We start from the raw sequence: 25968 nt of genomic DNA on the forward strand, positions 1-25968 counted from the left end.
TATATATGCAGAATATGTAAGTAACAGTAGACACGATTGCCCTGCTTCATCAAAGACCTTATTTCTGCGTCGCTTCGTCCTACATTCAAGTTTGCAAAAAATTAAAGGACATTCGTGCTTTTACGCCCCATGTACCCCATAAATGTGGGTTTGTTGGGCCTCAAGTCACTGTTATCTAACCTAGTTTAAGTCACTTTTTATAACACGTATACGCCACGTTCATTGGGCTTAGTTTTTTTTGAGGCCAAGTTTTAAGCATCGCTCAGGTAAGCTGTTTTTCAATTTGTTTCCCACATAGTAAAATACTATGGGATACAATTTAGAGCGAATTAATTAATTTATTATTAATAATTTATAATTAATTGGTAGGTTAATAGTCGAGTTTTCCGACTATCTGATACCCGTTACTAAGCTAGTGGAAGGGAGAAGGAGACTTAAACACTGACAGTTTTTGGCGGCTTGTAGGCGTAAGAGTGGGCGTGGCAGAAAGTTTTTGGCAAATCGATAGAAATTTACAAGACTAATACAAAAATGAAAAAATATCAAAACATTTTTCAAAAGTGTGGCCGTGGCAGTTTTGGGCGGTTTGTGGGCGTTAGAGTGGGCGTGACAACCTGAACTTGCGCTGCGTCTATGTCCCTGAAGTCTGTATACTTAATCTCAACTTTCTAGCTTTTGTAGTTCCTGAGATCTCGACGTTCATACGGACAGACGGACAGACAGACGGACGGACAGACGGACGGACAGACGGACATGGCCAGATCGACACGGCTATTGATCCTGATCAAGAATGAATTTAGTATACCCTTTTTCCCTACGAGTAACGGGCATACATATATTAATCCATTAAAATCATTTTTTTTGCATACATTTTGTTTTTTGGGTTTTTTGCATACGAACCAAAAACAAAATCGTTTTGTGAATATTTGTTTTGGACAAATGATTTAAATAATTTTGTAACTAATATTTTTATATTTATTTTATTTAGTGAAAGTGCAGTTAAAAAGAGGTGGCTTACAGCTAAATGCTTTTACGGACTATCTATGTACATACAAGAGTTATCTACGTTTTTTTGGCAAGGCAATCGAGTTGCTTATCACTGTCTGCAATTACATCTTATATCATCGTTGTAAATTGTCGCTACAAATCAGCTCACAGTTTTCCCTTTCCAAATAGTAAGCAGCCAAAACATTCAAGGTTTGCTTTTTACACACAAAAATTGCGGGCAAAAAAAGATTACAAATTAAATTAATTGCGTTCAAAAATTCCAGAAAGCGTAGAGAGCACAAAGCCACTAACTGTTGGTTAACACCCTTTTCAGACTTCCACCATGTTTATCACCCCTTTCTTGTTGTCGCCCCTTTTAGAATTCTTAGAAAAATAGCTGCTAGGGTCCTTGGTTGAAGCGGCATCCTGTTAAAAGGTGTTTTCAGGGAAGTTATGAATGAAGGGCATCTAGAGGAGCACTGAGACGAAAGGCTGTGGAACGCTCGGAGAAGCAATGACTTCGACGAGAAAGCATTAGCATAACAACAGAAGCGAAAACGACTCCGAATCAAGGGAGAACGCTATATTCGTTTTCCTCGACTATCAGATACCGTTACTCAGCTGGTGAGAAAAACAAAAAATGTTGTTTGGATATCAAAATAGAAATAACAAGTAAAATATTACAAAAAAGTTAAATATGTTTTTATAAATTGTAGGCGTGACGGCGGCCAGATCTCACCATCTCACATCACCATCACCATGCATAAATATTTTTTAAATATTTACTCGTTTCCCGAAATAAGAGAGTTAGTTGTGTTCACGTGCCCCGCATTTTATGACACACAGCTCATCTTTCGACCAAAAGACACACATGTGTTAAAAAACTGAAAACTCTACATCTGGTTTTTATACCCGTTGCTTGTGATATTCAAGGAAGTAACCCATTCTCTCTTGATTTTTCCTTGATGGCTTTCCCTTTGCCTTATAAACATGCAAAATGTTTAATTACGGAACCAGCCAGAAGCCAAAACATGATGAAGAGGGATGGATATTACTGTAGGTCATCATTTTTTGAAGTCAGTAGGAATGGGCATCATTTTACCTTACGTCGCCGAGAATGCTCCCTGTCGGTCTGGATACTAAACAAATATTTTAAACATTTATTTCGTAGTCGGAAATGAAAAGCTGGCTTTTAAAATCAATGCCAAATGGTTGTTCCTTACTTAGCATTACATTAAGCAGTCACGTTAATTTGACAAAGTTTATATAAAACTGACAACATGTCAGCTAATTTATTTTGGATACGATATTAATAAGCTACTTAAATAACCTATCTTAACAAACCTTATATAATAAGTGATGTATCAATTTTTATTCGTTTTTTTTTCATTTATTTATATGTATGTATTATAGTTAATTAACACATTTGAGAACCCTACCGTTCTTCGCTTCAGGTGAATACAGTCTGCAAGCCAAAAGTTAAGAAACATAGGTTTAAACCAAATTATGTTTTGGTACCACATTTTCATAAAGCTGTACCTTTCTTTTTTTTTATCAAAAACGATACATTCTACATCAAACTCGTTTCGCAATCTCATTTCCAGTTTCAGCATTTCTGTAAGGTAAAAAAATTGCTGTTTCTTTAAGTTACAAGTACCCAGATATTATGGATTTCTTACAAGGATCTTATTCTAGGGCGCTAGACTGGGCGTTGCAATAGCCAGCTCCAAACAAGTTCCTTTTGACGGCTTAATAATTTCCAAGATGGGCCGAGGATGAAAAATGAATGTATTCCATTTCTCTTATGGCAATCTCTTGATATAACAAACTTAAATAGATTTTATTGAAAAAGCTCATATATCAGAATATATGTACACTGTCATTTTTAAATTCGTCATACCCAAAGTTTAATAGTATTTAGGGGACTTTTGCCATCAAAATGTTGAACCCGGAATATCTCCGTTAAGAATTTGTTGAAAGACAGGTGACAGCTGTCATTTTGGATACATCTCATAGTAACAAGTTGAGCGTTGACGGCCCTGCTGCTTTCAATAGTGACTTTCTCATAAACCTTGAAAAGTTCTCAGGGCGATATAAGAAGTCAAAAGTGCCTTAAAGAAAGGGAAGTAAAAGTTAATAGACTTATATTTTCTTCACTGTTGTTTTATGAATTGAAATATTCTACCCACACAAATGACTTACGCAAATTATGTATTGTGCTTTATATTCCCTTAAAATTTATTTTAGTCACTAAAGCTTATGATATAATATTATAATTTTTCAGAGGGTAGCATTTATGCGCTATTCAACTGAATTTTTATACCCGTTACTCGTAGAGTAAAAGGGTATACTAGATTCGTTGAAAAGTATGTAACAGGCAGAAGGAAGCGTTTCCGACCATATAAAGTATATATATTCTTGATCAGGATCAATAGCCGAGTCGATTTGGCCATGTCCGTCTGTCCGTCCGTCTGTCCGTCTGTCCGTCTGTCCGTCTGTCCGTATGAACGTCGAGATCTCAGGAACTACAAAAGCTAGAAAGTTGAGATTAAGTATACTGACTCCAGGGACATAGACGCAGCGCAAGTTTGTCGATTCAGGTTGCCACGCCCACTCTAACGCCCACAAACCGCCCAAAACTGCCACGCCCACATTTTTGAAAAATGTTTTAATATTTTTTCATTTTTGTATTGGTCTTGTAAATTTCTATCGATTTGCAAAAAAACTTTTTGCCACGCCCACTCTAACGCCCACAAACCGCCCAAAGCTGCCTCGCCCACACTTTTGAAAAATGTTTCGATATTTTTTCATATTTGTATTAGTCTTGTAAATTTCTATCTATTTGCTAAAAAACTTTTGGCCACGCCCACTCTAACGCCCACAAACCGCCCAAAGCTGCCACGCCCACACTTTTGAAAAATGTTTTGATATTTTTTCATTTTTGTATTAGTCTTGTAAATTTCTATCTATTTGCCAAAAAACTTTTGGCCACGCCCACTCTAACGCCCACAAACCGCCAAAAACTGTCCTTCGCACTTACACTAGCTGAGTAACGGGTATCAGATAGTCGGGGAACTCGACTATAGCGTTCTCTCTTGTTTTTTTTTTCAACAATTTGTTGTCCTGGAATTTTTTACATTTTAAATTTTCAAGGAAAAGTGGGAAGAAAAACCTTGAAAACCTCCTTATATGACTGTACGAGCCCCAATCACTATTAATTCGAACAGCATGTGATTTTTGCAGTGTGCAATGTTCAACACACGATAGTTTCGATACTATTACAGATAGCGTATGTCAATGTATTTTTTCTTAAAGAGAATTTTGTTCTCTTTACGATGATAATATTATTGTATTTATTTCTTGTATTTACAACAACAACAAAAATATGAGTACTTTATTCAAAACGTAGACTTAAGAGATAAGAAAAAATTGACCACTATTAATTCGAACGCTGCTTAATATAACAAATTAATATAAATTAAAATTGTGTAACGTCACCTTTGGCCTGTTTTACACATTTAATACGTTTTGGCATTGATTTCAACAAATTTTGGCAATGTTCTCGAGAAATCGAGTCCCACATCTCTTGCAATTTTATTTTAAGGTCAGAAATGTTCCTTTGTGGCTCATTGCGAAGCTTTCTTTTCATTAGCCACCAAATATTTTCAATGGGGCTTAGATCAGGACTATTTGCTGGCCAATCTAAAACCTCCATTTGTTTATATTGAAGCCAATTTTTTGTTGTTTTGCCTGTGTGCGATGATGCTCCGTCCTGCTGAAAGGTGAATTCACCACAGTCTGCCAGTTTTGGTATTGATGGCAGCAAACTATCTTCCAAAATATTAATATATTTTGCAGCGTTAACCGTTCCTTCAATAAAATGTAGTTTTCCTAACCCTTTGGCAGACATACATCCCCATACCATAAGGCTTGCAGGAAAATTTACTGTCCTTTTAAGGCAGTCTTTATGATATGCTTCTCCCTTTGTACGGATTACTCGTTTTCTTGTATCGCCGACACTTACATCAAATATGATGGTGTCCCATTGTCTTTGAGTCCAAGACATCCTTTCACGAGCCCATTGCAAACGCTTTTTTTTTTGACGAAGCGTAAGCAAGGGTTTTTCCTTGGCCTACGAGTCAGATAAGTTATTGGTTATGATATAAAAAGTATAATAAAACATACTTTATAGAATCCATATCCAATATTTTTTAACTGCTGTCGCGTCCATTCTCGTTTCACAGTTTTTCCAATTTTCTGCGACCACTCTGAAGCCAAATTTCTTAAAGATTGGCGACGATCAGACTTGACAATTTTGGCCAGTTCCCTTTTGTCACGGGGTGTTATTGCTGATGTTCGGCCTCTTTTTGCGATATTACTTTCAATGTTCCCAGTTTTCTTGAACAATTGAATAACCCCATGGACCGACGACTTAGACAAGTTAAGTTGTTTGCTTATATCTGTGATTGTCTTCCCAGATTTATAATCCCTAATCAATATTCTGATTTCGGTGCAAATAGGTTTACCACGTGCCATCGTTGCTAAACTTTGACTGATCTGCAGTAATTTAAATTTTTTTGCATTCTGCATTGTGTTATTATTTGCAGATTTTAACTAGATAGTGATTCCGTTAGATTGGTTGCTTTTGTTTTGTTCTTCTTTTGAGATAACGGTAAGCTTGCGCAGCGTTCGAATTAATAGTGGTCAATTTTTTCTTATCTCTTAAGTCTACGTTTTGAATAAAGTACTCATATTTTTGTTGTTGTTGTAAATACAAGAAATAAATACAATAATATTATCATCGTAAAGAGAACAAAATTCTCTTTAAGAAAAAATACATTGACATACGCTATCTGTAATAGTATCGAAACTATCGTGTGTTGAACATTGCACACTGAATAAATCACATGCTGTTCGAATTAATAGTGGTTGGGGCTCGTACTTTTCGAAGCTCCTGACAACCTATTTTGTTGGCCCACTTCATATCCTAACAAAAGCTTAAGCCAAAACCCAGAGAAAAATATTAAATCGTATATTGTTTATATTTTATAGCCCCTTTCTCTAAGTTTTCTCTTCTTCGTCGGGGGAATCACTTGTTTCCAGTTTACTTATGTGGGAATGGGTCTGGCATCACTGTTCAGCCGAACACATAGATGAGTTGTGACGAGGAAAGGAGATTGACGAGGAGATGAAAAGCGAGGGGTAAAAAACTACGACGAAGATATATCAAACGATGTTAAATTCTGTTCAAACTTACATTATATTCTAAAATATCTTATCCAATATATTTCGTTGATAATTTTTAGGGTGGTTGAGAATATCACTTTTTTGCCGATGATAGGTAGCTGTAATCAAGTGGTTCCTACGGCTTATTTTCATTCTGATAATGGTTTGATAATTTGTACAGTTTGCATTCGAACATTTTAATTAGCTATCCATTTTAATCTCCACAAAAGCATTATGGGCGAAATTGTGCTGGCCAGAATCATTGATTGGTTTTGGTGCGAAAACTTGAATCTGCGCGATACAGAGATTGTCCTTTGATTCCAAGCTTTTGGGATCATTGACGAGTAATCCCAGGTGCAGAGAGTGTACCTTCCTTTTCCCACTATTGAAAAGTGTATTAAATAAAATGAGATATTGGAGACGAATGCTGCGCAAACAGAACCCGAAGTAAATGTATAAAACGTGTAGAACGAACATAAGTACAAGACCTGGAATAATAAGGCGGCAGGAGGCCCCGCAGCTTGTGCAATGTAAAGTTACCACCACCACTACCAAAAGCCCTTCTAGCAGCAAGAGAACAGGAACCTGAAATCGTTTCTTATTATGAGCACTTGGAAACAAAAAATTATTATGCATTCAGAATAAAGTAGCCGCATATTCTTTATAAAATTTCGCAGGCGAATCCTACAATTTTCGACAGAGTTACCTTTAAAACTGAGGAATTTGCTGTTTAATTTTTTTAAGAATTTAAATATTTTATTAAATTTTTATTTTTTTACCTTTTGCAAAATGTAATCTGAAGTGTAATGAAAGTTGAAAAACTTCGGTGCAGGGGTGCAGGCTGTAAAAACAATTAAAATGGCCACATTTAAAGCGACATGTGAACATATTCACCTAGCGCCATTCCTGAGTCCAGTCATTTCATTTTGGCTTCTCTGTCGGAATGTTGATATGTGTCGCCTGGATCCGGTGTCTGCGTCAATAGCATAAGGCTCGTGTGGCGGAGGACATTGATCAAACCTCCCAGCTAATGTTTGACAAGCCTTTTAGGAGCTCCCGAGAGCATAAGCCCCATAGATTCAACGCGATATTTACTCAGTCCTGACGCGATTCTTGTGAAGATGCTTTGCAATGTACGGCAGATATTAAAGGATATTATATTTTTAGAGTTAGGAATCCGTTTTCCCTGTGAAGCCGTATTCATAATCAGATCGAGAGCTTAAGTCAAAGTAAGAAAGACATATGTATATCGCACAAGTACAATGCCGAAATGTACCCATAAGTATGTGCAAGGACTAACTGTTTACTGCTTAGTAGAAAATTAAATTCAAATACAGCCCAATGAAGCTTTTATAGTTGCTGATATCAAACTATTTAAAGTGAATATTAGGTTGAAATCTAGTACAGCTATTAAATAAATAGGAAACAATACAATATATATGGAATTTATTAATGGGCCATCTCTAGTGATTGCGAAATTTGTGTGTGGTAAACGGTAACCAAAAATGACTCGAGTTTCATTGGACTGGCTAAATCTACATTGTCTGCCCCGGATCCACAGCCAGATAAACGGACATCGGGCGAGGCGAAAGCGAGAAGTTATACAAATAACTGTGGCTCGTATCTGTCAGATACAGATGCACACAGTGCACCTTCTTCCTTTCCAGCTTGTGGGGAAAAATTCCCCTTTATGCCAGCAGTTATCTCAATTTTCGGATGTATTAGACGAAGGGGTGAGCAGTGAAGCAAAGTTGGGTGGTGGAGGTGTAAGCTGTGTTAATGTCTGTCAGCGGGGAACCGCACGCAGTTCCCCAGCTGATACAAATTTAGTAAGTCCTGTGTGGGAGGGTTGCTGTCTGGCCACGATCAGAATATTTTGGGATTTTTCTGTATAAGAAAATGTCATGAAGACTTTCTTAGCCATTGATGCGTTTGGCAGTACCTGCTTCAAAACGCAACTGCGAATACTAGATGTGGTGCATTTCAGCTGGATTTTTGGATACTCCAGCATGGGCTTTATATCTCCCCCGTTACTTTTATTTAAACACACCAGTCAACTTTGTGCGGCAATTACCCACGTTATGTTGGCTTATAAATCGAAATTAAAAAACTTTATTTGTCAGCTAGTAAGAGGAGCAATGCCTGTTAATGATTGCGCTTTATCTTTCGCCTCCAAACATCAACTTAAAACTTTTCCTGTTCGAGTTTCAAATGGTTTTTTTAACGGAAAGACTACTAATTAATGGGGCTTAACCTCTGACCATTTTAGAACAATCATAACGGTCAATAGTGTAGTTGTTGAGGCACTAATAGATTTGGGCCTAGGGAGAGCAATAATAAACAACCTTTAGTAGCGGTCACTTTATTATACCCGTTACTCGTAGAGTAAAAGGGTATACTAGATTCGTTAAAAAGTATGTAACAGGCAGAAGGAAGCGTTTCGACCATATAAAGTATATATATTCTTGATCAGGATCAATAGCCGAGTCGACTTGGCCATGTCCGTCTCTCCGTCCGTATGAACGCTGTGATCTTAGAACCTACAAAAGCTAGAAAGTTGAGATTAAGCATACAGACTCCAGAGACATAGACGCAGCGCAAGTTTGTCGATTCATGTTGCCACGCCCACTCTAACGCCCACAAACCGCCCAAAACTGCCACGCCCACACTTTTTAAAAATGTTTTGATATTTTTTTAATTTTTGTATTGGTCTTGTAAATTTCTATCGTTTTGCAAAAAAATGTTCTGCCACGCCCACTATAACGCCTACAAACCGCCAAAAACTGTGTTTAAGACTCTCCTTCTCCCTTCCACTAGCTGAGTAACGGGTATCAGATAGTCGGGGAACTCGACTATAGCGTTCTCTCTTGTTTTTATTTAATTTATTTTAGCAAAGCGAGCAGCTTTAAAAAACTTTGTTTTTTCTCCTTCGCCAGTGTTTCCTCAAGTGTCGTCCAAGTGTTGCCCTATCCAATAACCGCAGATCATGGGTAACACTTTTACCAAAGGTTTTCAGGGTTACGCCTTTTTCGCCTAGTTGGCGGTTGAATTTAAATTACGGCGGTAACAGTAGTCGTCACAGTATTTTAAAATGCTTCGTATAAAAGCAAGAAAGGAAGCTAGCTAGGACAAGCGGAAGCTTATATGTACTGCTACATCAATAGATTTCAATTATTTGCTTTGAAGGATTACAACCATTCTTATTCCATGATTTTTATTATTGCACACCATAAATCAAGACCACTTTCACATATGAATTTCGCAGATGTGCAAGCCCTTAAACACAGTCTAATATTGCTTGACACCTACAAACGGGGGGTATTTAATGGTCCCACCTCTGTATGTTTTAAACCCCTGCGCCTTGCGGCTCCGCAGCCGACGACCGCATATCTCGCAGTGGAACTTCAGTGCACGCAATCCACTTTTCACCCTCAAGGCTAAATAAATAACTTATCCTGTGCATATTAGAGAGTTGGACTGAGGCTTAGTGACGACCAACCATGTTCATAAAATGTATTCTTCAAAATTTAAACACATTAATTTTTAAAATATGTTAGGATATGCTAGTTTCCAATTCATTTTTTTCCGGTTTAGGCCTTGAAGTATAACGATTAAAAATACAGCTCCGGAGTGGATTGCTGTCCGGTATTTACTGTTCAAAACTAAATGGAGAATATGTTTCACCGGAAAGAAGGCGATTTTCCGTGGCGACGCCTAAGGGAGCTCACCCCTCTGTGTCCTGTCTAGTTAATAATTAGATTACGTATGGCCCCGAGATGGGTAATTCTATAAACCTTATTAACAGAAGAACATGCGTAGCACATTAAAGTAAATGGCATGGCAGTTTAGTACTCTTAAGGAGGCGGCGCCCTCTGCTTCATTGAGTCTTACTTCAGTACAAATTCACCCAAATGTCCCAAACTTCGACGCCCTTGACGTCCAAGCGTAGGACCTCGCCGGCAAGTCCTGGCTCCACGGTCCTGGTTGAAAGTCCAACAACTTCGAGTGGCGTACGCAATCGCCGTTCGAAGATCAAGGGCGTCAGCAGTAAGCTTAACCCACAAAGGACTATCAGCCACGTCAAGGACTCACGGTCTGCTTCACAGAATGTGAAGCCTCGCGTAGTAGCAGCCATGAAGGATTGCAAAGAGCCGGATGAGGACCATCTGGTTCAGGTGAGAGGCGATGAAAAAGGTGTTGAGCTTGGGTTATTTTTGACTACGTGGTTCGTTTAGAGAATTCATGTTCCTTGACCAATTCTAAATTTTTATTCTAAAATTTATGCTTCGGTAACCTTTTAATTAATATATTACTTTGATGGGATTTTGGTACTCTAACGTCCACAAACCGCCAACAACTATCATTGTGAAAATTTTCCTTCGCAATTCCACTAGTTGAGTAACGAGTAACAGATAGTCTGGGATCTCGACGTTCTTTCTTGTTGTTTTAATGTAATAGGTACAGGATTTTTTCGAATGGCTCCCCAGATTTCATCAGTGACGTGCTATTGAGGCATGTGATATATACCTACCTGTATTTTACCTTAGACCAGAGTACCTCCCTGCACAGATAGACATAATTGAAGGAACATCAATATTTATTTCGGTTCATCCAGGCGCGGCTTTTGTTTAAATACGCCTGTTTGGAGCGTGGCCTTAAATGAACACTTTTCCCAAGTCGATGAGAAACACCTCGTCCGTGGTCCCTCCCCCTGCAGGCATATTATTTCTTGCGGCTTCTCCGCCTTTCTTTTCTAATGGAGGTCTTTGCAACTCCTTGGAATGAGTCAGATTCTGGGAGGCACTTAACGGCTTTCGTTGCTTTGGATGAATGGCGTTGCCGAGACGTGCTAACGAACTTTATGGAGTTGCAAACTTGTTCCAGATGATGTAAGTGGCTAGAAATTACAGTTCACAGGGGCAGTTCTTCCGCTTACTTCCATCTTTTTTGTGCAATCGGGTGCATTGTGGGTTCTCTATCACCGTCTAAATATCCTAGAACGGAGAAAAATTGATTTTTCAATTTGGTATCTAGTTGCAATTCGTTGACCTGGATCTTGAATTTAGTACTTGCTTTTATCGAATACCACTCAAAAAGCAGTGTGTATATAAAAATGTGAAAATTATTTAACTCGCCTCGGCGTGAATTCATCTTTAATCCCAAGCGAGCAATTAAAATTAAATTCACTCTGATTGCACTTGTTGTCCAAAGATACTCGTTAAAACTAATTATGTATACTCCGGTCGATAAATTTAATATACGTGGATTTTTGCAATTACATTTAAGTTCATTTTATTTTTTTTTAGCCGCGGATTATTTATTGACCATCAGACTTGTTTTGTGCACTAAGCGTTTCTGCTCGCGGTGATTGAAGCATTTAAAAATGTATAATGTGCATCTCTGGTCTTAAATTGCACACATAATTATTATTTAATAAAAGATTCGGTTAAACTTTAATACATACATATAGATTGCATTCTTTAGATATACATTACCTCGGGTATCCGCATGTCCGCATGCTCCTATTGTTTTAAACTGTAGTAAAAACACCATAACCACCAAATAGTTCTGGCGGTTTTCGTTTTTTTTCTGTGTGTGTTAGCTGTAAACACGATTAATTATAGTGTGGGCAAAATTTTTTTTTGCTGTTGATTTTACTAATTGAAAAACAAAATTAAATGAGCCATCAAAGTCCAGCCTGCAAAAAGTGCACTTTTGATTGGAATGAAGGAAATAAAATCATTTGCGGGAAATAAAAAAAAAAGGTTGAAACAGCTACAGTATGCCACGCCCACACTTGAGAAATGTTTAGATATTTATTCATTTTTGTATTGGTCTTGTAAAATTCTATCGATTTGCCAAAAAACTTTTTACCCCGCCTACTCTAACGCCGACAAACCGCCAAAAATTGTCAGTCTTGAAGACTCTCCTTCGCACTTCTACTAGCTGAGTAAGGGGTATCAGATAGTCGGGGAACTCGACTATATCGTTTTCTCTTGTTTTTCTTTAAAATGTATTTATTTTTTGTTTTTAAAACATTAAATATGTACCATATTAGCATTTTCAGAGAAAACGAATGAAAAGTATTTGTCGAAATTGGATACAAATTGAGAAAACTTCCTCTAAAAACATTAATTTTCGAGTATAAAATCTACTATTTATCACACCATATTGTATGACCACTTAATCGAAAGGGTTATGATTTTAGTAAAGCAAAAGTAAAATTGAATGCGCCACTGGGCGACGCCTGGCCTTGTCACTGTAAACCGTCGTCTGTGCACTCCGAGAATGCGACTCCAGGACAAGATGAGGCAACCCCCTTTTCCTAGTTCCTATCTGCTAACGCATTCTGTTCGTCTGCTTTTTTTATCTCTTTGCGGCTCTCGATTGTCAAAGTCAAGCTGTCTTACTGCTGCAGGCGTGGAAAACAAATGTAATGGCCTTGCCACCCCATTCGCCCCCGCGATGAAACTTCTGTAGGATTTTGCTTGTTTTGTTATTTTCTTTAAACGCACTTTCTTTGAAATGCACATATTCGAGAGAGAAAAGCATCACGTGTTGCAAATATATCTGTCATTCAAGATTTATTCTTCCCCATAACGTATAAACGTATCCCCATTTGCATTAGCTACAACACCCTGCTCAAAAAGACATGCAAATTCCCAGACGAAACCCACCCAGATCAATCTATTTATGCTGCCACTGTATATCGCAATGTATTGAACCTTAAGTTTTCCCCTTAAATTCTGGGGCACTTTTTGACCAGTATGATGACAATGTAACTGACGAGAGTTATATAAAATGACAGGGGCTTTCTAAACTCACTGTGCAACCAAGAAGGTGCATATGCAGAAAAAACTCTCCCTTCTTACTTTGGACTTCCAACTTTTTTGCCTGCTTGCCACTCGACTTCCTTCCTCCGTTTTTAATAGAATTTCTGATTCGGGGCCAAAATTGACAGCCTGCAAATTATTAAGGGTTCCATTAAGGAGCTTCCATGCTTGCTATGAAGAAGGCCTCCTGCAAGGTGCTGGCAAGTTTGCAACGGCGTTACCTGGATTAGATTGCAAATCAAATTCGCCGCATTTGTTTGTCTTGGCTCGACTCTGCTGGGCTCGCAACACTGAAATTGATTCGGTTGCGGGTCCAACTGAGCCAAGTTAAAGTGGGCCGGCTTTAACTGCTTGCCGCTGGGCTGCACTTAATGATGCATAAAATGTTGGGATTCCGCCGTGGGATTGTCGACCTAAACAATGTTCCCGGTCGAAGCCATTAGGCTAAGCCGCTTACAAGCCATAAACTATGTGACTAAGATGGTAGCAGTAGACCACTTCACACTGAGGTCGTGTGGTCGGTTCACTGTATGCATTAGTGCGACCCTAGACATGCTCCAACTTCTAATGGTTTGTGATAAACCGTGAGTGCGTTACTTCAAGTTATTAAACGAAACTCAACCTTACATCGCGCGTCCGATCGAGTACTCATATCTCTTCTACCATCAAAATGTATGGCATTTCGCATTTGCATTTGCACTGGCATCTTTAAAGAGGCTATTTGCTCATCATTAGCGCCCGAGTCAGCACCTTTCATCCGAATATTGAATGTCGAATAAAATTTCAGTTGTCGAATTTCCGATCATCCCCCCATAGAAACTGCATTTTGCCGCCTCTTAGCTTGTCATTTCTGGGCATTCCTCAATTTTCCGTGCACATCCGGTAAGCTCGTTAGTATTCTCGTCCTCTGCGGGCGTTTTTTCATGAGGCATTTTGCCATGAGGCATTTGCTATGCAAACTAACCAGTGACCCAAGCCCTCCAGCACCGAGGGCAAGAATAATGCTCGCACTTGCTACCCATTTTTTACGTCCAGGGAGTCCTGCTCCAGCCCGTTAAGTAACCCACAGTTTGGGCCCGCAGTTTCGCGTTACGTGGCGTGGCCACGCCCTCAACTGCATCCACTGCTTCTCATCGTTGTCGTCGTCTGGCCAGCTGAGGTATTACATCAGGATGATGAATGCGTCCCATCTAGTGGTCAGTTTTTAAGTCAATCTGTAAAACTTATAACTGAAAGTATTGTGTATCTGCGTAGCCATTTCTGCAATTTCTGGGAATAGAAGGGAGCATTTGATATCTGACAACAATTTATTCGAGGAATAATTGTCTGTAAAATTCGGTGAGCGAAATAGCGTCACCTCCAACTACGGACTTAAAGTGATATATTTTAATCAAAAATATATTGCGAAATCTAAACGATTTAGTAAAGAGTCCAGCTTGCAAAACATCGGAACGCGAGTATATTTATAATGCTTTAATTAACTTTTATGTATCTCTTTAAAATCTTCACATTTTCTTATCTGAATAATGATATTTAGTTAACATTTTTATACCCGTTACTCGTAGAATAGTAAAGGGGTATACTAGATTCGTTGGAAAGTATGTAACAAGCAGAAGGAAGTGTTTCCGACCAAAAAGGGATATATATTCTTGATCAGGATCAATATCCCAGTCGATATGGCCATGTTCGTCTGTACGTCTGTCTGTCTGTCCGTATGAACGTCGAGAACTCAAGCTAGAAAGTTGAGATTTAGCATACAGACTCCAGAGACATAGACGCAGCGCAAGTTTGTTGATTCAAGTTGCCACGCCCACTTAAACGCCCCCAAACCGCCAAAAACTGTTAGTGTTGAAGACTCTCCTTCGCATTTCCAATAGCTGAGTAATGGGTATCAGATAATCGGGGAACTCGACTATAGCGTTGTTTGTACAGTGTACTAAAAATTGTAGACGTGGCACAGTCCCTTTCATATTTTGTAGTTTATAACTTTTTGCATTAATCTAATCTAACCAAAAAACAACTGACTTGGTGATATTGTTTGTATATAAAATTATTTTACAAAAGTTAAGAACAATAATAATACTAACAAGAGAGATACCAACAAGTCGAGTTCCAGTATTATCGGATACCCGTTACTCAACTAGTGGAACTGCGAATAACAATTTTCAAATTTTAGTGTTATGTTGATAGAAATAGGGAAAAACAAGAATTGAATGTAATAAAAATAAAAAATGTTTCCAACGAGTGGGCGGGCGGGCGTGTTAGTTTAGCGCGCTTTCTCGGTGTGGCATAAACATTTTTCGCAAATCGATAGAAATATACACCCTAATAATAAAATAAAATAGTTTCAACAAATTTTTTTCGAAACTGTGGGCGTGGCAGCTTTAGGTTTGTGGGCGTGGCAAAATGTATCAACAAACTTACGCCGCGTCTATGTATTTGAAATTTGCATGCCTAATATAAATTTTCTAGCTCTCATAGTTCCTGAGATCTCGATGTTTATACGGATGGACTCTAACGCCCACAAACCGCCTAAAACTTTTTTGATATTTTTATTAATCTTGTAAATTTCTATCGATTTGCTAATTTGAGATACATTTTCAAGTGTTGATGAATCAATAATGCAGTTCGAAGCCATAAGCTAATGGCTTATACAGGAAAAGTTCGCAAAATTCGAGGGCCTGGAAGCTCGATAAGAATGGTATTGAATGGTACTTACCCTGCACTGCCAGGTAATTGGTGCTAGAAAGTTGGTGCAATCATCGAGTAACCCTCAAACCCCTCGAAATGCTATAGCCCTTCCCCTGGTAAGCTTGTGTCCTTCCATGCACGCAACGTAAATTAATAGCAACGCGCAGAAACCGCAGTAATCCTCAAGAGGTTTCTTGTTGACGGCTTTGTGGTCGGCCGTCATCACGCCATCATTAGTCAATGTTGCATTCGCCCATAGAGGCGAAAAAGGTTAAAGTAATCAAAAAACCCGCTGTTTCTGCTGCACACACAGTAACTAGATCAATAGAATTTGAACTCACTGAATGCTCCACTTTTACAAGACCATCCCCCAACACATTATTAAGAAGATCTCCCTCACTCATTTTCATTGAGAAATGTTCCTCAACTGTTGGAAGCGCGAAGGCGACTCATCAACACTAACAGTTGGCGGTTGGTGGGCGTTAGAGCGGGCCTACATGCTAGTGAAGTCCCCATGCTTTTATAGTTCATAAATCTCGACGTTCATACGGACAGACGGACATGGCCAGATCGTCTCAGTGGTTGATCCTGATCAGGTATATATGAATATACTTAATATGGTAGGAAACGCTTCTTCTGCCTGTTACATACTATTCAACGAATCTAATATACCCTTTTACTCTACGAGTAACGGGTATAAAAAGACAGAATATTCAAGGCATACCACTATTAAATCATTTAAATATTGAAAATGGCTTGCGTAATCTGAATTATTGCTGGAATCACCTAATTGTCCTCGCTTATAACTGCTTATGCAATGCCGAGGAAGTCAAGCAGAGCCGAGGCCTCTGGAAATGCGATGCGATTGTTCGTTGTAATTATACATTCCACATTGGAAGGGTGCGATCAGAAAATTTCACATGCTGCCGCGTAGACATTTGCATATGAAACTGGCCGGTGTGGCGGCATCACATTGAACAGACTTTCCCAAAAAAAGCGATCGTTGCAGATAGCGCATTTATGTAATTGAGTTATCAGCTGTGGCGAAACAATTGTAAGGGAAACCGCCTATAAGTGCACGTCACCCGACTGAGATCATCCGATCATCTCACCAGCATTATCATATTTGATGTATCTACATATGTGTGAGCTTATATTATCAATTTGATCAATTATCTTGCAAAGAGCTGTAACAGTTCTGCAATAAGTTCGGAACGCAAGGAGAATAGTACTTCTTTCCGTCTCTTTATCTGTATTAAAAGTTGTCCATGTCCTTTTGAAGTTATTATTGGAATAGTTGGTAGACTGAGTGTTTTCATTCAATTCAGAAAGACTCAAATGTGAACTTGACCCACACAGCTTAAGAATCCAGCAGGAAGAATAACAGAGACCGGATTCTAATTGGAGAACAGCTGCATCGCGGCGGCTCTCGCGACTTTGGGCTTGCGTCACAACAGCACACACAGTGCTGTTAGTGGCTCCCTCTCGCTCGCGCACTCTCTCCCAGTGTGTACACGTCGCTCGATCGCATTCGTCATTTTTGCTGCGTTGCGTGTGTCTGCCGTCAAAATATCGGGAAACAAATAAGTGAAATAAGCGATACCTTTTTTGTGAATCCATGTGACACATATGATAAAGCCTCCCCCGCCCCCCTGCAAGTTGTCGCGTGAGTCTTAAGAAACGGTGCTGTCTGCGCCGCTGTTAGTAGTGTTGAGTCTCTCTCCCGTATTCTCGGGAACTGATATTGTTGTTGTAACGTGATTGTCGCCTGTTTTCCCTATTCTGCTACCGTATCTCACCTAGCGACATCTGTTGTTATTGTCGCTCCCACCCACTTCATTTCACCGCACTCCGGTGCTCCCACCTCCCGATTCGCAATTCAATCAATTCATTTCAATTTTCTAACAACCGGCCCCGATACCTGCTTGTTTAGTCGTGTTCCGAACTTCCGACGCAGCAATCAGAAAGTTACTCCGCGCGATCCCAGATCTCGAGCTTGTGTTCCGGAGAAAGTGTCCAGTGCAATAGTGTGGTGCAATATCTTCTCCTCTTGGTCGGTCACTCAAATAGCTGCGCATAGTCTGGGCCACGTTATCGGCTTCCTAACGAGCTGAAGAACTAGCCCACAATTCTTTAGAATTCTTTGTTAGGCTGCGTCGGGCATTCCAAGAGTCAGTACGCCGGTTCAGCTGAAAGAATTTTTTCGCCTGCTTTCCATGCCCCTTACGGTGAAAATTGGCTAAGACATATGTACATATGTAGTTTAGCGAGAACATCGCTACTAAAGATGTTTTGGTCAGTGTGTCAGTAATCTAAGTGATCAAATTGTATTATTAACTAAAAAATAAAAACATTTGAGTTATTCTTTATTCTCTTTACAACGTTAAAAAAACAAAAATTTGCCACGGATCTATTAAGACTTGTTTATTGTGGCCGAGTATTCACTGTGTAATACTCTAATGCTGTAAAACTTAGGCCTTTTGACCTTTTTTGGCCTTTTGAGTTATTTCAAAAAAATCAAATAAAACGGAGAAGCCACCGAGTGCTGTCAACGTCGCCCAATTGCGATATTTGATTTAATATTTCCTTATCAGATTCGCCGACCGAACACTTTTTACCCATTCGAGGGTACTTCAAACAGATAGCTATTGCTGACAATGAGAATTGCCACTGGGTGCCGCGGAACTGAGCGATCTCCCCGGCTGTAATACCGGAACCACTCGCTTCGCAAAGCTCCACCGCCGATCGAATCGCACGTACCATGTGCGGAGAGGTATTTGTGGCAGGCGAACTTTAGTATTCATGCTGCCACCTAGTTCGTGACCGAACAGGTAGAACAAGCTCCCACCAGGCCCAGAATCGATTGGCGTGCATCCCGAATGCGAATTGGCGGGAGGCTCAGAAGGTATCTAATCCCGCGCTAATAATAAGAATTCGTCCCATCGCAGTCTTTTTCTCTGTTTCACCGAAATGATAGTCATCAATGCCTCTGACGTAAGTGGCCCTCATTAACTTGTAAATGTACCTATTGTCATTTGTGTTCACATATGTTTGGCTAAGAGGTGGTGGTTTGGTTTAGGTAAATGTTCATCAGTCATCGCACGGATGTCTCCTAGTACTTAGTGTTCCTCTTCTTTTAGAAGCCCCGAAAAATGCTTTGACTTAGGCGCACTTTAAGTATTTTGATTGAGTAGCAGGTACAGAATTTTTAAGTGTTATAAGTCGTACATTTGAAGTTGTAAAGGCTGCTGAAATGGGGAATTAAAAAGTGTCGTAGTTGAAGTACTGGCTATAACTTTGCATTGCTAATCTAAGCCGATCTGTTAAAATTCATAGCCCGAGCCCTGGGTGCAAATTAGATAAGTGTGGCTTTTGTAATGATTAGTCCCCCTTCCATCACGTGAAGTCTATCCGGTTCTCCGGACAGGTATTGCTAGTACTAAGCGATTAACTTGCTTAGATATCCGGGTAACGTGGGAACTATTTACTATAGACGTTATTTGGTGAACTGTTTCTATAATTTCCCATTGGATTTTTGGACACGAAACGTTTGATCGCTGAAGCTCCAAATATAATATGTCAATCACGTTTCGCAATCATTTGTTCAGAGTGTCTGTTCTCTGAACCAATGCACTTCACAAGCCCTATTTATTTGCCTTTCAAAAAGCCAAAACTGTAAGCGAGTTTTGGTATTCAGTATTCGAATACACAACCCAATTATAATACCCAGTCTTAGGGTGTTGTAAAGATGCTAGCAAAAAGTAAGAGTCTGAGGCAAAATTTATTACAATAAAAAACAAGAGAGAACGCTATAGTCGAGTTCCCCGACTATCTGATACCCGTTACTCAGCTAGTGTAAGTGCGAAGGACAGTTTTTGGCGGTTTGTGGGCGTTAGAGTGGGCGTGGCAACCTGAATCGACAAACTTCCGCTGCGTCTATGTCCCTGGAGTCTGTATACTTAATCTCAACTTTCTAGCTTTTGTAGTTCCTGAGATCTCGACGTTCATACGGACGGACAGACGGACGGACAGACGGACATGGCCAGATCGACTCGGCTACTGATCCTGATCAAGAATATATATACTTTATATGGTCGGAAACTCTTCCTTCTGCCTGTTACATACTTTTCAACGAATCTAGTATACCCTTTTACTCTACGAGTAACGGGTATAAATATCAAAAATTTTTCAAAAGTGTGGGCGCATCTAGAGTTGTGGGCGTGACAAAAAATTTTTCTGCAGATCGATAGAAACTTACAATATTAATATAAAAATTTAAAAATATCAAAACAATTTTCAAAAGTGTGGGCGTGTGGGCGTTTTGGAGGTTTGTGGGCATTTATGTCTCTGGAGTCTGCATGCCTAATCTCAACATTCTAGCTTTTATAAGGCCTCAGATCTCGACGTTCATACGTACGGACATGGCTAGATCGACTCTGCTATTGATCAAGTTTTTTTCAATTAAAAAACTTTAATTTATTACTTTAATTTAAAAAAGAATTTATCACAAAAGTTGAAACCAAATTTAAGTATGTTGAAGGTGCGATTGTCACTAGTTTTTTTCTCGTTGGGAGGTGGTTTTGTTTGAGTGATCTAACATTTTGGTTTTATAATGTGCTAAAATATTAAGTGGGATATAAATTGTTTGATGACAAAACTAACTAGAAATCGGTATAATTCGCTACCAGGAATTGGTGGTCGAAAGTGGGCCTTGCACGTTGGGAATTCCTATCAAATTAAGCAAATACATTTTAAGAATTTTTAAAAAGTATTTAACTATCCCATTTGCTTTCCTCAGACGGGCCTAACCCTCACACCCGAAATGCTGTTATCCACCTCGGAATCATCGACCCACAGTGCCTCCGAGGTCGCCGGACGACTGCAGGTCGACGTGCGTACCGGACTCAAATGGTCAGAGGCCAAGTATCGAGCCAAGATCATCGGGCATAACGAGCTGCTGCTTGTGGCAGAGGATCCCACATGGAAGAAGTATATAGAGCAGTTTAAGAACCCGCTCATTCTGCTGCTTCTCGGTTCTGCTCTGGTATCCGTGATAATGAAGCAGTTTGACGACGCCGTAAGCATAACTATTGCCATCCTAATCGTGGTCACGGTGGCCTTTATCCAGGAGTACCGCTCCGAGAAGAGTCTGGAGGAGCTCAAGAAGCTGGTGCCACCTGAATGCCACTGCCTGCGGGAAGGTCGGCTGGACACCTTTCTGGCACGCGAACTTGTTCCCGGGGACATAGTCCACCTTAACGTGGGCGACCGGGTGCCCGCCGACGTGCGCCTTTTTGAAGCTGTTGATCTGTCTATCGACGAGAGCAGTTTCACTGGCGAAACAGAGCCGGCGCGCAAAATTACTGATGTTCTGTTGAACAATACGAACGTTAAGGACCACAGCAACATGAAGAACATTGCCTTCATGGGCACTTTGGTGCGATGTGGCAACGGCAAAGGCATAGTTGTCAGCACTGGGGAGCGCAGTGAGTTCGGTGAGGTCTTCAAAATGATGCAGGCAGAGGAGGCTCCGAAGACGCCACTGCAGAAGTCGATGGACATTCTGGGGGCTCAGTTGAGCTTCTATTCCTTCCTAATAATCGGTGTCATCATGCTGCTGGGCTGGCTACAAGGCAAGCCGCTCTCGGAAATGTTCAACATCAGCGTCTCCCTTGCCGTTGCGGCCATCCCCGAGGGCCTCCCTATCGTGGTAACTGTGACTCTAGCACTTGGCGTAATGCGAATGGCCAAACGAAATTCCATCGTTAAAAAGCTGCCTACTGTTGAGACTTTGGGCTGCGTAAACGTCATTTGCTCTGACAAGACGGGCACTTTGACCAAGAACGAGATGACGGCCACGATCATCATCACTTCCGACGGATACATGGCAGACGTTACAGGTGCCGGTTACAACGACCAGGGTGAAATCCACATACGGCATTGCAACAATGTGGAGATGGCCAAGACCAACATTACGAATCTTCTGGAAATCGGGGCGGTCTGCAACAACGCCTACATTCAAAATGGCACACTACTAGGACAGCCCACTGAGGGAGCACTTGTGGCGGTAGCCATGAAGAACGGAATGTACGCCACAGCTGAGAACTACGTTCGCATTCAGGAGTATCCCTTCAGTTCGGAGCAGAAAATGATGGCTGTGAAGTGCATCCACAAGTACAACAACAACAAGGAAGAGATTTTCTTCGCAAAGGGGGCTCTCGAGACCCTGTTGCCGCAGTGCACCAAGTATCAGTTCGGTACCCAAACGGTTCCACTTACCAAACAGAACGAAGCCGAGTTCCTAGCCGAGGCGTACGAGATCGGACGGAAGGGGCTTCGCGTGTTGGCGTTGGCCAAGGGCCGGTCAATGCAAGATCTGATTTACTGCGGCCTCGTCGGCATCACTGACCCACCGAGGCCCCTTGTGCGGGAGTCCATTGAAATGCTGATGCAGAGCGGGGTGCGTGTCAAAATGGTGACTGGAGATGCCCAGGAAACGGCCTTGGCCATTGGTAAGTAATTCCAAATTCTCGTTAGATACATTTTTTATAGTTTGTTTAATCGTTTTTAATAAATTTCTGGGTTGTGTAACATCTTCAAGAATCAGTTTTCCTTTTCTGGCGAGCTCTAAAAACATCATCTTTATCTCGACCATTAGATGATGACTAAATTCTATTATACGTTCTTTAGAAGCTTCTTTTTCGGACCAATCCATCCGCAATATTCTTGTTTATATCTATTGTGTTCATGTTGTAAACGAACAAGTCCTTGGCTCCAGCAAACCCTTAGCAAACCACACCGAGGACATGGAAGCGCGTGAAGAGCTCTTCTTAATGGATTGTACTCCACTAAACAGAATTAATTAAACATTGGCCGTTGACCAGCCAGACAAGCCAGTTATTCGACCAAAAACATTTTTCTTGTGGGATATTTTTTCAGAACAGTTAAATGTGATTTAATTTTTGAAGTTATCCACCCAAAGCTGTAGTGGAAGTAGGAATAAATTCTTCTTTCCAAATATCAAGTGTTTGTTAATGACACATGCGCTGGTTTAAGCATTCAACTCGTCAGGTTTTGGGAAATTTAAAATATTGCCTTTTGCCAAAAAAAACGGACAAATAAAATGCTAGCTTAGATTGGAAAGATAGCGCACACAGACCACAAAAGAAACCGTCAAAAGGAAAAAGGCTATGGAAGAAAACAATCTCTCGGCAGCAGTTCCCTTGCTCCTTGGCAAGGGAGGAGTTCCATATGAAATATCCTGTAAAACAGGAAAGAATAGGAGAGTGCATCGACGTCGTCGTCAGCAGTCAGAAATAATTAGTCTCTCTCCGCATCCCCCTAGAGCTATCACGAAAGCAACATCGTCTGCATCGTGGCTATCATATGCGCATCTGGGGCGGGCAGGATCCTGGCACTGTCCCTGAAATTTGTTTTAAGTAGTTAAAGCTTCAGCTTGAACCACCTCCATTGCTTTGCCGTTTTCATTTCTTGCCTGTTTCTGCCCCCTGTCATTGTGAAGGCAGTGTTGTTCAGTCCCTAAAAGGAACTATTTGTGTAAGGTTTTAGCTTGAATGTTTTTAGGGACTGACTATCCCAAGCACTTTTGACGAAATATAAAGTAATTAAAAGGACTGTGGCTTTTGAAAATGAATTAGAAAGCTTTTCTTATTTTAATACTTTTGCCTATTTCGGGACATTTGCTCGCTGATTAAGATAAATATATATATGTATATATATTTCCATGCATTTAGACTATACATATTGAACTTAATCTCCTTTAAAACAACAAAAAACTTTTCCCCATATTATCAGTCTAAATTTCCATTGCATGACAAACTTCCTTCCAATTAGCGAAGTGCGTTTTGATACGCAGCCAAATATACTCGTCCAAATAATCCTGTAGTTGATTGCGTGTGTTTTTCTCCCGGTATTTATAATGGCCATTTCCAAGAGTTGCAGGAAACAAAGCGGAAAACAAAGTCTGCAACCATCCGAATGAAGCCGTCACGTACATGAACTGACTGAACAATTTTGACTGATGTTCCCCCAGCTTGCAGGGACGATATTTGCAGACAAAAATGCAAACGACCGTGGCCAGTAAAACGCTCCTTACTGTTTCCAGACTTATACGATGGCTTAAATTACCAAATATGGTCTACTGTTTTTTCTCGACAACTTATGCTTGTTATACCCGTAACTCGAAAGGTATGTAACAGGCAGAAGGAAGCGTTGCCAACCATATAAAGTATATATATTTTTGATCAGGATGAATAGCCGAGTCGATCTGGCCATGTCCGTCTGTCCGTCCGAACGAACGTTGAGATCTCAAGAACTATAAAAGCTAACAAGTTGAGATTCAGCATGCAGACTCTAGAGACGCAAGTTTGTTTACCCATGTTGCCACGCCCACTCTAACGCCCTTAAACCGGCAAAAAGTGTCAGTGTTGAAGTCTCTCCTTCGCACTTCTACTAGCTGAGTAACGGGTATCAGATAGTAGGGGAACTCGACTATAGCGTTCTCTCTTGTTTTTTTTTAAATATTGGGCTAAATTTTGCTTTTATTTTGAACGCCAACTCCACTTTGAGCCGTTTTCAACTCTTATGCCGTGCGAAGTTTTCTTGTGGATGGCTGAGGTTTTAAGTGGGATTTCAAATGCTTATTGCACAGTTTTAGGCGCTTGCCATTTTCATACACTGCAGCTACTTTTGCACCCGGTTGCACCCACAATTCTTTCTAATCCGACTTTGGCTTGCGGTTATGCTGGGCTTTGTCGCTTTACATTTTTGCATCACATGCAATGCCCAAAATATGTTCGGATTAGCAAGTATGTCTTAAAATATGTTAGTATTTTTATTTTAAACCATCTTGTGAAGCGGAATTTGATTTATCGGTTTTTATACCCGTTACTCGTAGAGTAAAAGGGTATACTGGATTCGTTGAACAGTATGTAACAGGCAGAAGGAAGCGTTTCCGACAATATAAAGTATATATATTCTTGATCAGGATCAATAGCCGAGTCGATCTGGCCATGTCCGTCTGTCCGTCCGTCTGTCTGTCCGTATGAACATCGAGATCTCAGGAACTACAAAAGCTAGAAAGTTGAGATTAAGCATACAGACTCCCATGACATAGTAGCAGCGCAAGTTTGTCGATTCATGTTGCCACGCCCACTCTAACGCCCACAAACCGCCCAAAACTGCCACGCCCACACTTTTGAAAAATGTTTTAATATTTTTTCATTTTTGTACTGATCTTGTAAATTTCTATCGATTTGCCAAAAAACTTTTTGCCACGCCCACTCTAAGGACCACAAACCGCCCAAAGCTGCCACGCCCACACTTTTGAAAAATGTTTTGATATTTTTTCATTTTTGTATTAGTCTTGTAAATTTCTATCGATTTGCAAAAAAACTTTTTGCCACGCCCACAAACCAACAAAAAACCGTCAGCGTTGAAAACTCTTTCCCGCACTTCCACTAGCTGAGTAACGGGTATCAGATAGTCGGGGAACTCGACTATAGCGTTCTCTCTTGTTTATTCTGTTGTGATTGTCGGATCTGAATGAGTGGTACACCAATGGAAACTATTATTGAAATAGCATACAAAGAATTTTTGAATGGCATAGGAAACATATTCTGATGTTGTTGGTGGGGGTACAACGACACCGCATTTCATTTGTTAAAGTAATACGAATTTTATATAGTATTATGGTTTTTTTGTTTGATTTTAAAATATCTGTAAGAAAGAAAATATACATGTCTTGAGATCGTATTGGTTTTATATTTATATTATATACTACCGTTACACTTGACACATATACTATACTCCTATACTGGACATATATGTATTTACAAGTCCAGTGAAACATAACAGGACAAAAACTGTTTCTGCAAGCTTAAAGCAGTCCTACGGAGAAATGAAAAAGGGGAATATGGTGGGCAGACGGCTACTCTGCCCACCTTACAACGACGACGGGCTGCTTTTAATTGTTTGGGAGACGGGCGATTAGGGATTCGAGTCGCTAAATATGTTTTAATTACGAATCCCTTTGCTCATTTCACCGCGCATCTTTGCGTTGGGAAGACCCTGTTGCTTTTGTTGGAGATTTTTATTATTTACTTTAGTGCACTCTGACTAAAATTTTGCACAAACACGGCGTACACTGGGATAAGACAGGGCAGGACAAATACGAGGGCGCCATAATGAAAAATAGCGACGCGACTTTTCG

At 40.1% G+C, this 25968-nt stretch overlaps 1 protein-coding gene and 2 long non-coding RNA genes across 9 annotated transcripts in view; 1 reads left to right on the top strand and 2 right to left on the bottom strand.

Annotated features, from left to right (window-relative positions):
• The window catches only part of LOC6535185 (calcium-transporting ATPase type 2C member 1), a 32421-nt gene that overhangs the window by 1650 nt on the left and 4803 nt on the right, over positions 1-25968 (top strand). For 2 of the 5 annotated variants that reach the window (XR_005561185.2, XM_039374305.2), the window contains exon 2: positions 20536-22249. Coding sequence is in view for 4 of the 5 variants with exons in the window: in XM_039374305.2 (XP_039230239.1) it covers positions 20536-22249 (1714 nt within the window). In the remaining variant the exon portion in view is untranslated. Of the gene's footprint in view, positions 1-10109; positions 10389-17249; positions 17404-18251; positions 18732-20535; positions 22250-25968 lie in introns of those variants that run through there. The other 3 variants (XM_015195590.3, XM_015195591.3, XM_015195589.3) reach the window with 3 other exon arrangements.
• On the bottom strand, positions 2336-3332 carry LOC26536150. Of its 3 annotated transcripts, none has more exons than XR_005561187.2 (3): positions 2667-3317; positions 2527-2602; positions 2336-2452 (listed from the first exon to the last, which is right to left on the bottom strand). It is a non-coding gene; the product is annotated as an uncharacterized LOC26536150 (long non-coding RNA). The 3 variants fall into 3 exon arrangements; XR_001454147.3 differs by having other exon boundaries at positions 2336-2602; positions 2667-2815; positions 2888-3294; XR_005561186.2 differs by having other exon boundaries at positions 2336-2602; positions 2667-3332.
• LOC120321539 lies at positions 10793-12063 on the bottom strand. The gene is made up of 2 exons (XR_005561188.1): positions 11709-12063; positions 10793-11207 (listed from the first exon to the last, which is right to left on the bottom strand). It is a non-coding gene; the product is annotated as an uncharacterized LOC120321539 (long non-coding RNA).

Source organism: Drosophila yakuba, chromosome 3L, assembly GCF_016746365.2.
Source record: "Drosophila yakuba strain Tai18E2 chromosome 3L, Prin_Dyak_Tai18E2_2.1, whole genome shotgun sequence".
Taxonomy (NCBI): Eukaryota; Metazoa; Arthropoda; class Insecta; order Diptera; family Drosophilidae; genus Drosophila; species Drosophila yakuba.